Below are 14,460 nucleotides of genomic sequence, written 5' to 3' on the forward strand. Positions count from 1 at the left end.
CTGATCATAATGAAAAGTGTTGTGACAAACAGGAGCAACACATTATGAAGGAGGTGCTGAATGTGAAATTAATCGACCAGAGCAGCCCACCATGATAGACATTCCTCCTTTCTCTATCATTTGTGTGCCCACTTGGTTTAGCAGCAGTGATATGGAAGTTAATCCAAAATATGATTGTGGCAATATCTTATTAGACCATGGCAATAAAATCAAGCTGAGATTGGTAACACATTACAGATATCAGAAAGTGACAATAATCAGCAGGGGTCTTCTTACACATACATACAGACATAAAACAAACATGGAACTTGTACACATGGATGTACCAAATCTGAAAGTACAGCTGAAAAAAATTACATCTTGGACAAGATCTTTAGCTTTAGATTATAAAAAAAAAAATGTCACTAAGTTTTGCAGATAAACTCAAAAAAGAAGGGCAAAAAAGCCAATAGCAGATATTTGAACAAATGCAAAGCGAGCACCCAGTTTTGGGAATAAAAGAAATTATGTAGAGGAAGGTGGCAGATGCTGTGACTTTTCCTGCTAAATATAAAGTACAGTTATCCAGTATGCAAACTAAATGAAATGCTACAGAAGGGCATTGTTACTAGAACTGTGTTTGTTACTGATTACCTCAGTGATGCCTTACAGTACTGGGTACATTTGAGTACCGGGATGTTCTTTATGTTTACACATGTATCCGCCTTTTACATTTAGTGAGGTTTTTGGCACAACGACGATCATTTAGCCCAATCGAGTTTGGCCCAAAAATAACTTTTGTCCCTGAGTTTAAGGACCTTCACTTCCCTCCAGGGCCTTTTCACAAGACCTGTGCCCCAGTTCACCCAGGGCAACTTAGACTCCTCCTTTGTACGTGTGTGTGTGTGTGTGTGTGTGGAAGTGTGTGTGTGCATGTGTGTGTTTTAACTGTCTCCTTACTGCAGGGAAACTGTTGAAGGTCAAAGGGCAGGAAGTTGGCCACCTGCCTCTGTCACACTAGTAAAAGTAGTTGAGCCGAGAGAGGAAGTGGTAGAAGTAGAGATGACAGAGATTGAGAAACCACTTCACTGTTTGTGTGTACTTTTTTGCCAGACAACTTGATTTACAGGTTCAGATGAGTTGCAGCATAAACAACCTCCCAAGAAATGATTATTGTTTATATAACAAATGTCTTGCACGTTGTTCTGTCACTTAACATTTTATGTTCCTCATTGTAAGACTGTTTATCTAATCTGCAGGCTGCTTGATTGATCCAAACCATGTTAAGTTTTTGAGTTCCCTGAGACCGCAACTGAAGCACCTTGTGCAGGGATGTCTCCATTGGTATTTGCTAGAGGCAACAACCTGCTCGCACCCTGCATAAATGTGCCAACCGAGGATGAGAGCATAGAAGGCCAGAGGGCAAAAAGGGAGTGAACCACCTGCTTCTGTCACACTGTCAGCATGAAGGCGGATGAGTGCAAATAAGGTGAAGTGTGTGCGTGTGATGTGTGAGCGCTGGGTTTTAGATATTGTGTTGGAGGGGGACAGGTGGTACGCCGGACAGTGCTGGCACAGGCCACCCCAGGATTCATCACTCAGCAACAGTCACGGCTGGGCAGGGGACAGATGTTTCTGTTTACCCCAGGGCAACATCTGACTGGCTGAGCCTAACGTTAGCCCAACCAGCCTGTAGCCCGCACAGGACAAATCCTGAGGAGAGGGAGAAAATGAAGCAGCGAGAAGAAGATGCACAGTTTGGCCCCAAGGCACATATGCAAGTTGCCTCGTTTCTCTCCAGTCTGATCCTTTCTCAACTGAAGCACCTGTAACTCATTTAGCCCAGTAACTCCTGAGCCATGTAACAAAACACTTGTATCTGACCCCAAATCTATTCTGCACTTATTTAGCTTAGCAGACAGAAATGCCCAGCTCTTATCCCGTCATTTACGTTCAAATACATAAATTACATCGACATGTGCGGGCTCTAGCAGCGAAACCTGAGAACTGTTGCTGGTAACGAAGCCGGAGCAGCACTCATCCCTGGACCACTGAGGGATGACCTTTAGGTTCAACCCTGAGTGAGGTCATGTCATTGTTGCCATGGTTACTATCAGCAGAGTGCCCTGTTGCTAGCATTACCTCAGCTGCCTGGCATTGTCAGGGTCAGAGAACAGGCTGTGACCTCCCCATAGTGACCAAACTCGCTGGAGGAACAAAAACACCCCCAAGACAAACACTACGATCCTACTCGTGGTTTATTTGCTGTTACTGTAAATGTTTAGTGGAAGTGATGGTAACAAATGCAGAAGTTTTACATTTCTGCAGTGATTTTTGTCAGGAATAAGTCAACCCAGTACACCGTGTTCAGCTAAATAGGGAGTTCATTAATGATCTCTAATGTGGTGGTGTAATAAGTGAAGAGTGGACATGCAGAGTAAGACTCAGCACTGAGTAAGTCCTAAGAGGCTAATTTCAGAAGCATAGGGGTTTTTATTTCCGAAAGTGTAAACTTTTCTCATCCTATAGATCTGGGAACACGTTTATCTGAAATACAAACATTGTACGAAACATTACTGATTGTGTGGAAGGATAAAATCTCATTTGAGCTGCAGAAAAATACACTGTATGTATCTGAAACAGAAAATATGTTAGTCTTTGCATGACCTTTTTAAATCACCTTTTCTGTCTCATGCTCATTTAAAGCCAGTGAACAGCCACAAAATCTGGATATGCAGCGAGGACTCTTCAGTTTATAGCTCAGTTAAAGTTAATTACAGATCAAGAAGTTGAGCTTTAAAAGGGAGAGAGAAAAAAAAAACTGAGTGCTTGATCTGAGAGCTGTTTTTCTTGAGGAAGATTAAGGATCATCAGAACATCTTTTCATATGTATTTTCTGTGCTGTACAAAAACACAACCAATTATAAAAAAAAAAAAAAAAAACAATGTGAAAGATCTTCATTTTTTTTTTTTTGTAACAGCTTGTGCAGTCTCTGGTCAAAGCACCTGTTCACAAAATGTCCAGTGGCGAGTCCAGGTGAGAAACACAGCTGTTTGCACAATCACACAAAGTCGATTAAATCTGCAACATCACAGCCCAACATTATCCTCTTCACAAATGAAAATCCTTACAGGGATGTCTTCGTTATTTTGTGCAGGACATGCAATAATAAATCACTCTTTGCTATTTGTGGAACATGTTTGTCCACTCTCCTCCTGATAGGCCCCATTTAATCATGTTGTTCTGTTTCCTAATTAGCAGAAATGCAAAGTGTCTTTGTCACCTGTGGACAGCCAAGAGGGCTAATTTGGGCTTTTCACTAATTGCCACGGTAACGAGCCTCCTGCGCCTCCACTGGGGGTGGGTGGAAGGCATGGCAGGAGGAGGACTGGAGGATGGAAGGATAGAGGGATGAAGACACAGCTCTCCTCACACACGGCCGAGGTGTGAAAGAACGCGGCAGGCCAACAGAACGCAGCCTGGAGGAGTCCAACAGCAGGGAGTGGGGGACAGCCTGCGCTGTGAAAAAGCCCCAACACCCAGCTGAGAGGGAGGAGGATTCAGCTCTGGCCAGTTTTGCTCTCTTGTAACTTTGATGAGGAGATGACTACATTAGGCTGGATCATTTTTAGACATTTTTCTGACATTGACACCTGTTATTGCCCCACACGTGATTTAAAACAGGTTCTCATACCCCCCCCCCCCCCCCCCCCTCCCTCACTCCTTCCTTTTTTTTTTTTTTTTTTAATGCTCTTATTATAACCAACTTCTATGAATAACCCAGCAGGCGGGTTTTAAACAAACAGTTAAAGACGTATGAAACCTGGATGTGACAAATTAGTCTTGTATGAGGAAGACAGAAGAAATCAAAGATGAGGATGACACTTGTTTAAGTGAAGCCATAGTTTTGTAATTATGTCATTTAAAAAAAACAACTTATTAATTGTAGTTTCCATAGAAAAAAGCGAGTTCTAAAAAGACTGAATAGATTACTTTTATAACTGGGTCTAAATGAAATGAAAAATACTTTATTAATCCCCAAAGGGAAATTCAATATACCTAATATCCTTATCTCCTTATGCCAGGCTACATATCCTTATTATTGACAGTTATTTACATAGTTGCAGGACTTTAATGTATGAGTTTTCCTTTTCATTTCTTTGGTGAACTTAAAATTACACTTTGTTAAAAAAAAAAGCAAAAAAACAAACAAACATGTTTTTCCTTCCCGTTGTGTAATCAATTTGTGTTGCGCATCCTAAATTGGAATAATAATAAAGATTTTTTGTTGTTAAATTGCATGCGAAGTTTCTTCATGCTCAACGTTAATTTAATGTTTTTAACACCTTACTCCTTTATATATCTCACATGACATTTATGACATTTCACCTGAGAATTGTGATATGTTGGGCATCATTTGCATAAATGACCATCACAGCTCAATGTTGGGCTTCTTTTTCTTTCTTTATTTTTTAAAAATAAAATAACGTTGACTCTGTTAGTGTAACCCGACTCCATCAACATGGCCTCTCCGCTGAAATATGTGTATTTGCGTTGTCAAATATATCTTCTTTTCGGCAGTACACCCTGAAAGCTTGGGGGCACCTTGTCCGTACGCCGCTCTCGGGGGCGAGCTCCTCCAATGTGTGCGTGCGCGCGAGAGTATGTTTGAGTGTGTGAGAGCGTGCGAATGTGTGCGGGTGAGTGTGTATGTATGTGTGTGTGTGTGCGTGCGTGCTTACGCGCGTGTGTCTGCTCTGCTGTTGCTGCCCTTTGATCCCTGCATTAGTGTTAGTTAGGGGCTCGGAGACACACTTGCACCGAGAGCAGCCATAGTCAAGACACGGCAACAACAACAGCGGCACCTCCTCCGCCTGTGTTCCCATTCCCCCAACAATACACTTTAAACCGAGCAAAGCCAGGTGCACGACCAAGTCCCTGCTATCACTGGCGCCTCCAGTCTCAATGGGAAAAACCTTTTTTCTTCTTATTCCTAAACAAGGACGAGAATGTGATTAAAAACGGGGGAAAATGCCAAGGAGGAAGCAGGAGCAGCCCAAGCGCCTGCCTTCACGTAAGTCGTTCACTCGATTTGCGCTATTTTAACAGCTCTCCGTGTGTTTTGCGCAGTAGTTTAGGGTTATAGAGGTGAAACAGACAAAAGACTCGGCGTAGGTTATTTCTCCCCTTTTTTAGGTCCGAGCAAGGCAGCCATGTTGTTGGCGGTGGGTAACGTTAGCGAGGCACTGAGTGGATAAATGATACGTGGCTTTATTAAGAGTATAATCGATGAGGTCCGGTTCCGCTAAAGGTTGCGGTCAGTCGGCATATGTGTCGGTTGTGTGTGTGCGTGCGGTATAACGGAGTGTTTTCGGTAATGCCTTCGCTTCTGCTTAGTCGCTTTTCGGGTAGAAAGGGGAGGATCTGGCAGTCTGGCCGCAATAAAATGAAGGGTCAGTCGGATCAGACAAGCCTGAGTCTGGCTACCCATACCCCAGTGTTCCTAGTTAGCAATAGCGCTATCTAGCAACGCTCGGTAAACTTCATTTCCTCGGCGATAAACGTCTTAACTTTCGCCTCAGTTTTTGCCGCTTCAAAATCGCGGAACCGATTTCACTCGCACTTGTTTGTCGTCGACTTTAGAAAGTGTGGAGAGATTTTTCTTTTCTTTTGGAACGATGTGCTTTTTTTCCCTCTCTACCCCTCCCAGTTTACATGTAAGCTATGTCAGAGCCATGATCGGTCACCTGAAGTTCAGGGTTTTTCCCCCCTTCCCTTTGCAGCCATTCATTGCAGACAGACTACGATCAATAACGCGCTTAGAAAAAGGAAACGACACTTGTGCTCCACTACGTTGCCTGCATGAACGTCGTGCCGCAGCAGAAAGCCTTTCTACTCCCTAAGTAGTTTATTTAGGTAGGAGGTCGGTCTACTTTTGTGCATTTGACCCTCCGTATCTTCGATATTGTCCCTTTTTTTTTTTATCAGTCCAGATAATGGGAAAAGCTGCAATAACACACTTCGGCCACTGGAGGATTCCTTAGATGTTAGTGGGCAATGACAGCGATTATTAGTGACATTTATGATTATTTTTCCCTTTTGGTCTTGACTGTTTTTCTGTTGAATACGTGCGTAAGCAAACGTCTCCGTTAGTCATACTCATATGTAAATGTGATGAATAATTGACTGATTCACGTCTAAATCAACCAAGATTTGATGCATTTGTCGTGTTTTATTTTTATTAAATGTCACATCGCCCCAGTTGTTAAGCATTGCCACATTTAAAAAAAAAAAAAAAAATCTGTGTACACACTACTCAGGTGACCGAGGGTTGAACTTGGGGAAATTGCAGTGGTTAGGTAGGGGGGCATAGAGGTGGACACTGGGTGACAGTAGATGCAGTGATGGTTCACTGTGTGCAAGTGTGAGCGACTGACTGACTGACAGTGAGTCCTCACTAATGTGCTGCATGACAAGAGTGGAAGTCACATGGATGGACTGCACAGAGCTGGATGAATATGACCCATTGCTGTCTTTTTAACGATCAGTAGCATTAAGACTTGTTGGAGGGTGCTCAGTGTTCAGCGCATGTTCTCCATCATTTTGTCTCTGATTATGTTTAGCGTATATTGAAATACATGAGAGGAGGTACATTTTTTTTTCTTTTTTCCAACTTGAATTTAAAAAAAAAAAAACTGCTTCAATGTTTCCAGTTTGCATATTAACCACCTACACTTTAATTAGTTTGTGCATTTTTCCCTTATTCCTCAGAAATATGCTTTATTTTTATGCAACTGTAGTAACTTATTTTGTGAGATTTTATGAGGTTTAACTCTAAGATTTTTGGGACTTTTTAAATAATGTGGGTCAAATTGTTGTCCTAATGTGACCAAGGGATTTCTCTGTGTTCCTGGTTAGAGAGGCTGGGAGGTGTTCAGTTGGGCTAAGCTAGAGATATTAGCATTTCTTATCAAGTACATCATTCAGTTGTACTTTTGATGCTCTTTATTAAAATCCTGAAATGACAACAAGTAATGGTTTAAAATAACCCTGTCTATAAATTAACTTTGTTCATGTAAAATCTTCAGCAAATATTTAGTAAAATCAGCTAAGGAGAAAGAGAATTGATAGACTTTTTGGATGTTTGATGGAATAAATGAATTCAAGACCTAATACTGAGATTTTTTTTTCATTTTAGACAACTGACTTTTTAGGAGCTCAGATAAAGTCTACATGAGTCAAACATGAAACCATTTTTTTGATTAACTTTTAGGTGTGAAAATTAAAGTAACTTCATGGCAATATTTCAGTTAACCTTTTTTTAATTGGTCTGAAAGTACATACTCTTCAACCTTATATTTGAAAGCATGTGCTTCTGTGCAGGCACTGGTATTGGAGCAATGCCGCATCTAGGTTTTTGGGATTTAATGATAGTCTTTTCTTATTCAGGACTTGTGCCCCCCCTTCCCATCAACAAATTGTCACAGAAAAGTATGAATTTGTCAGAAGCTTTTTGCGCTTTGTTTTGGATCTTCCCACTCTAGAATGAAAGTGTCACCTCTTGCCAGCCGCTGTCAGTCTGTGTGTTTTCATTATGCAGCCAACAACACCCTGGTGGTGTGCCAGCCAACAAGCACAATATCAAGCTTCAAATCTCTTCATCTGTGGTGAAAAAGGGCAAGCTAATACACCGGCTTTAATGCTGGGGGTGCTTTATCATAGCAAAGACCTAGATATATGGGTTGTGTTGTTGGTTTGAATTGCGTTATTGTCTGTGGTGCAGCTATTGAGAAAAGACTATTCTTTAAGTGTTCAAGCATTGCACGCACATGTGAACGTGAACACATAACGCCTTTGTGTGTGTGTGTGTGTGTGTGTCTGTGTGTGTGTGTGTGTCTGTGGGTCTGAGGGTACATGAGCTGGCTATGGAGGTCACAGTACAGTATGGTGCCTTCACTCTGACAAGCAAACATGACCTTTGGTGCCACAATGAAAACTGCCATTCTTTTTGACCTTGCGCTGTGTTGTTGTTTGTATAATTTTACCGTCCTATTACTTGTTCATAAAAAGTTCGGAATGGTTAAAGTACTTAGAAGTTATTTTATATGTGACTTTTCTGTGTCAAAAGTATCCCGTTGAGTCAGTCACAATAAGGCTAAGCATTCAGCAATGTTTTGTCATATTCCGGTCCAAAATGTACAAACACGGGCTGTGGTTTCATTGGATCAAAGGATTCTACTTAACACTTCTCAGACTGTCAAGGCGATCCATATCATGCTGAGCACAACCTTGGAAGAGCACTTGTCTTTCTCTCCCTCCCTGATTATCTGCATTTAAAATGGAGAGATGTTGAACATTTCTTGACAGAATTCTGCACCTTCTTGACAGCCAATAGCTGACTGACTGGGTGGCTGTCTACCTTACTGTAATGGTGGGTGGCTGGCTACCTTCCACCTACTATGATTATAATGACCTTGGTGGGGCTGGGGCTTGAAAACATTGGATTACGGGGAAAGGAAAATGAGAGGAGGTTTCCATTTCCCTCTTGGCATAAAATCTTTGGGCACTTTTTGCCAAGAATCCCTGCCCCCGCCCCCCCCCCCCCCCCCCCCCCCCGCCCGCTCACCACCACTGCCCTGTCCCCCTCCTCCTCCTCAACTTGATGGGGCTGGGGTACACTGGTGGCGTTGGGTGAGTAGAGCTCAAGCGAATAATGATACACAGCCTTGAACTTGGAAATGATTTACAGGGCAGGCGAAAGATGTCGGATCCCTCAGACTATTGTCTTGAAAAAGGCAGAAATCTGTTCTCAATAAGCAGTCGTTTTCAGCAGGCAAACTCGACTTTGCCATTTGTGTTTTACTTGCTAGTAACAGAAAACAGAGACTGATGTAAATGAACAGTTTGTTGGGCAGGGCTTTAATTGGCCTGCTTTCACAGAAGTTGCTAAGCCTTGGGGCTAGGATCAATATTTATACACAAATGTTAACCTTATTTGCTACTTTAGACAATTGCCAGGGCACACAGACAGGGAGTTTTGCAGCACTTAAAAATGAAGGATTCTCAAGGGTCAAAACTTTGTATGTGTTTTCGTCAAGGAGAATAAAAGAAGTTTTCTTAAAATAACCAGCTTCATATTACTGTTAGAAAATTCACTTAAATTTATAGATGTCATTGTTTGATGTCCAACTTCGAGGTCATATAAACAAAAATTTTAACTCTGTGAAACTGTTTGGACCTGCTGAATTTACAATTGTATCAGTAGTAAAAGTGTTCTACCAGAGAGCAAGCTTGTTTAACATCACATTATTAGTGGCTGAAGGTGGAGATGCCTCACTTTCTTTTCATGCTTTTCAAAATTTCAAACCAAATTTTTCCATCCAGGAATACCAGGCACTGTTTCTGCTCAAGGAAAATTGCATCTTCCATCAAAGTTTGAGCATCAGAGTAAGGCCTTGAACTTCAGTGCTGAATTCCTGCCTATGTAGCACCTGTCGCATGGAAAATTACTGCACAAATATACAGTGATTTCATTTAATGGTATTTAGCCAACATAGGCAGAAAGCAGATGCACAGACACACTGTAAGACAGAAAATCTCCATCCCCTAGAGTGCACTTTGTGGGCCCACCGCTTCGTTTTTTCCAGAGCTACAAGATCCTGCTGCTGTTGAGGTATCTTTTATGTCCATGGAGGATGAGATTAGCTGGTTGTTGTTGGCTTTGAACAGTATCTCATCTGCGGTGTTGATGCAAAGGGAAGAAGGTGCGTTAGAAGCAAAATAAGGCAGAATACATTAGGGCTGAACAATATGAGGGGAAAAATAAAGTTGGCATTTTTCTTTACCAATATTATGATTGCAATTTGATTTGTGATTTAATCTTTAAATTCAAGCTTCTATTCAGTGTTCAAGCAGAAATATATTTTCTATATGAAATGGAGGATTATGACATCAAAATATAGATTTATTCATATTCTAAAAGTTAAGCTGTACACTTGCCAAGTATGTGATTCAATCTCTGGTCAAAACACTGAAGTCTCCTCTAGACCAGGTTTATACGTTGTCCTTGTGGTAAATACTAAATAGTCTGTTACTTATGTGATTTACACTACCCTCCCAGAGGGGTGAAGATGGAAACACTCATGTTGTCCTGAGAACACATGTTTATCACAAAGTCGTAGCTGAACAAACAGAATCTATCAAAATTGTAGAAATTTCTGAGTATTGTCCTCTTTTATGTTTTATTAATGTCAGCATGTTAATCTGAACTCTATGAATATTTTGTGACTCCACTCTGTAAACTCATATTTATTCACTTAATCAGAGTATTTCAGAAGTTGGACTGTTTTCTATCCTCAGTGTTTTCTATCTCAACTTTTAGGTCATATATATAGAAAATAAGTTCATAATGGGGTTCCAAGATGTGACTTTGCAGCTGAGTGTAGCTGTGGCATGATGTTTAATTTCAACATATCACCCTTTTTGTCTTCCCTTTGCTTATTAAAGCAGCAGTGTCCAAAGCTGGTCCTCAAGGGCCGCTGTCCTGCAGGCTTTCCATATATACCTGTTCCAACACACTGCCATTAAATGGATCTAACAGCCAATGAAATTCTACTACTGGTTAATTTGAGTCAGATATTTCTGAGCAGGGAAACATGGAAAACCTGCAGGATTCTGGCTGTCGAGGACCAAAGCTGGAGACCTCTGTATTAAGGTGTCCAACCTTCCCACCAGGAAAAGTTTGAATGTGAGAAGTGAAAGGAACTCAGACTTTCTCAGCAGTTTTGCACAACCAGTTACTTTGTCCTCTCTGTGGTGTCTGCGCAGTGGCTTCCTCTCATCGGCTGTGAGAGGCAGGGAGAGATGAGGCAACACAGCCCAACACAAATCTGATGTGAACGTATTTAAACCAGAATCACAGCGAACATGTTTTTCTAAGTCTCAGATAGAGGATCCTGAAGTTGCGAAGGAAAGCAAACAGAATATTTCACAGTTTGAACTGTACATGGCCCGAAATGCATCTGTATGTAATATTACATCATCCACACCATGAGCTATGTTTACAGAAATAAAATGGACACTGACCCAACTACTATTATGCCCAACTAATGAGTTCATGATGGAGATTGAGTGAAATAAAGGGCAATTTTAGAATGAAAATATTCTTATGCTATAACTGGTGGTAAAAACTAACAAATTAATGGTTTAGTAAAATACAATATCTCAAATAACTTTTTTTAAAAAAAAGTTTTTTTCAAGCTTTAAAGTGCAGCAAAATCAGGAAAACTTACTTTCAGCCCTTTAACTATCTTGTCATATCAGCTTATCCCCATTCCGGAATTGTTATTGTTCCATCCATACGTCTAAGTTCATCTCTGTGATTTGAAGTTATCACTATTCTTGTAGAAGGGTGTATCCCTGTGACCATTCTCTGGCAGTTTTCCTTTTTTTAATGGAGGTGGTGTGATTGAATTTCATAACTTGGAACACCAGGGTGACTTCCAATTATGCCCTTCATTTTATACTTATTTAATCTGGATTGAAATCTTGTTTCATGTAAAACATTGAAAGGGACTGGGAAATGGTGTGTGTGTGTGTGTGTGTGTGTGTGTGTGTGTGTGCCTGCATGTAGTGTCCAAGTGAGACTGGAGAGTAAGTATGAGGTTGTCATCATAGCACAGAGTATAGACAGTTCTGTACAGGCTGTTATCTACCTGTGCCCAGTCAGGAAATAGTCTACTCTTGCTCAGGAATCAGCAGGTGATCTCTGTTTGAGAGAGGCAAAGCCACTGTCTTTCTGATAGAAATGGCTCAGCTTATGTGGTTGACATGTTGCAAAGAAAGGAACACCATGTATTGCTTGCAGTGTATTTTAACATTTGCAGGGAAATGTAGTTTGCTGACTAGGTCACAAACTTTTATTGTGGAAGTATTGTAAAGCACAGTAACAACATGAAGTATAAACTATGCAGGAACACATGCACTGATGGAATTGCAGACTGTCTGCCAGCACCATTTGGAAAGCACGAATCTGCTAGGAGATTTGCAGAAGAGGCTGAAATGACAAGAAAATTCTACAAAGCATGCCGCAATGTGAACACAGGCTGTCGTTCACTTAATTCAAGGGTCAGATTAATGGGATTAGAAAATAGTTAATGGGTGGTGATACTAATATGTCTGGTATAGTAATTTATAAGTATGCAACATATTCACATTCTGATTTAAGTAAGGCAGCTAACTTTTGTGCTGAGCTCAAACGCTGAAGAGTGTTTCAAGGGGAGAAATGTAATTTGGAGCCGTGTTAAGGTGGTATATCTTTTGGTGCGTAACTTTTTTTATGGTGATGTGTAAACTGGGTAAAAGTGGTCTGTGTATTAGAAGACTTACTGGTTAACTTCTGACTAATTTAAACTGTGGTATGCTGGGCAAGGTAACTAAGCTTATCTAAAAATAAATATTGGGATATTAAACTGGAGTAACCATCATTTAAATCTACAAGAAGTTGTTATTGGATAAATATGAAAAAGAAGAAAATTCATCATTTATTTTGCTGCTTTAAATTTTGCATTCTGTAAATTAAAGACTGTAAATAAGGAGTAGTATTTAAATAAGCCTTGGGCTTCCTTCTGCTCCTTCTCAAACAAGGTATAATGTTACACAAATGTGCATCCTTGTTTTGTACTGTATATGTGTTTGAGATAAAAAAAAAAAAAGTAGCATTTCTGTTTGGGGGAATTATAAATTAATAGCACACAATAACATGAATATTAACTCTCAATCAGTTACCACTCTTCTAACAAGCTTCTTCACAAGTTAGACAGTTCTTACATACCAAGAGCCACTGGAGAAAATCAGTCTTTCTGATAAATCAGACTCATCGCATCCATTTCAAGATTTTCAGATTCAGTTAAGTCAAATTTATTCATCAGTTAAATTTTATAAGAAGACACACAACGCCTTTTTAATTTCATTCACTTTAAGCCTTGATGTGATTCCTGTGCCCTTCAAGCAACAGAAATAATAGTTGTATTTATGTTAATACTACTGCATAGGAATTGTGTGCAAAGTGCAGTCCATTTTGTTAAACAAATAAGTAAATAAATATATATTTTGAGAAGTAGAGAACGTCCTGCTACTACCTGCAATTTAGAGGAATAAACAGGATTTCCAGCAAAGAAAGAAAAATTGAACTGACATGTTTAAAATTAAGATTTGCAAGGTCAATTGTTCCAGTTGGAGCAACTCTGTAAGTTTTAGCTTCCCAGGTAAACCAACTGTTGGGCTTACAGAAGCTTCAAGTCTAGATACAGATATGGAGAAGATCTGCATATGTTAAGTATACACAAATAATGACATGAAACATGCTTGGTAACATGCTTGGTAATGTGTGATCTGATAACCGCGGTGCCTGTTTGAAGGGAAAAAGGACACTTGGGTGTATGTGCCACTGCTTTGTGGTGTAACCCAATGAAAGCCTTTTTCAGACGATCAGTTAACTAATTTTGTGAATAATATTTAATGACAAATATTTACCGATAAGAATAAGGGAAATTGTGTTAATTTTTATTACAATTTAGAAAAAATAGCAACAGAATTTTGTCTTATTTGGGAAAAAAAACAATCAAACTTATGTGAATTAAATCTTTAATTTGTTTTTCTTCTTCTTTGTTAACATTTAACATTGAAATGAAATATTTGCAGGGATTAAAAAATAAATTTAAGTAGAAAGTAGCAGATTTTTCTCATATTCTTGAAAACACAGTTCCTCTGTTTTAGGCCAGTGGAAAGATACGTCATTGTTTTGATATTGTAGCAGCTCAAAGAGCTTTCCAGTTGAGATGTTGGTGTTTGTATTTAAGAGAGCAGTTCTATATCTCTATATTTATCTACCTGAAGTATTGTTTGTGCTGTTATGAAGTGTTTTATTGGGCACTAGTGGTAGTAAGGAAACACGAGAAATACTTATTGTATGAAGTTTGTGATTTATTAATAATCTCTTTGTTACTTAGAGCCTAATTGTACAACTCTTCACTGAAGTTTAGTTCTTTAGATATGTTTTCTAAGAATTTTAAAGTGCTTTGATTGAGCTGAGAATCCTTTGCAGCGCTAAGGCGGGCAGGAAAAGCCATCCTAAAACCTCCAGTACAGTACCTGCCGGTCTGCCTGGTCACAACCAGAACCCCCTCTGTGTGGAATGGAAGTGCCTCAGTCTTGGTAACGATTTTTCCCCGTGTTGACAAGTCACAACATGGAGATCTACAGCTCGGAGAGCAGCCCTTTGGCTACGCAGAGCCCTGCTTGCACTGAGTAATAGCAATCTCACAGGAGTAGCAGGCTTTCAGCTGGCAGCAGTTCATACGGAACAGCTCGCCGGTGCAGCTGGGAAAGACGGAGTGGAGAGGGAAAGAGGAGCTGGTAGCAGTGGAGATGGAGGGAGGGAGGAAGTGGAGAGGAAGAGCTGTTAAGAGCTTTGGGCGGTT

General features: G+C 40.3%; 1 protein-coding gene across 1 annotated transcript in view; it reads left to right on the forward strand.

Annotated features, from left to right (window-relative positions):
- Nucleotides 1-5,011: 5,011 nt before the first annotated feature.
- znf827 (zinc finger protein 827) overlaps nucleotides 5,012-14,460 on the forward strand; it is a gene marked incomplete at both ends in the record, with an annotated part of 70,810 nt that continues 61,361 nt past the window's right edge. The window contains one exon of the mRNA XM_079265182.1: nucleotides 5,012-5,054. Within this exon, the coding sequence (XP_079121308.1) occupies nucleotides 5,012-5,054 (43 nt within the window). The remainder of the gene's footprint in view (nucleotides 5,055-14,460) is intronic.

The sequence above is a fragment of the Telmatherina bonti genome (assembly GCF_933228915.1).
Source record: "Telmatherina bonti genome assembly, chromosome: 3".
NCBI classification, from domain to species: domain Eukaryota; kingdom Metazoa; phylum Chordata; class Actinopteri; order Atheriniformes; family Telmatherinidae; genus Telmatherina; species Telmatherina bonti.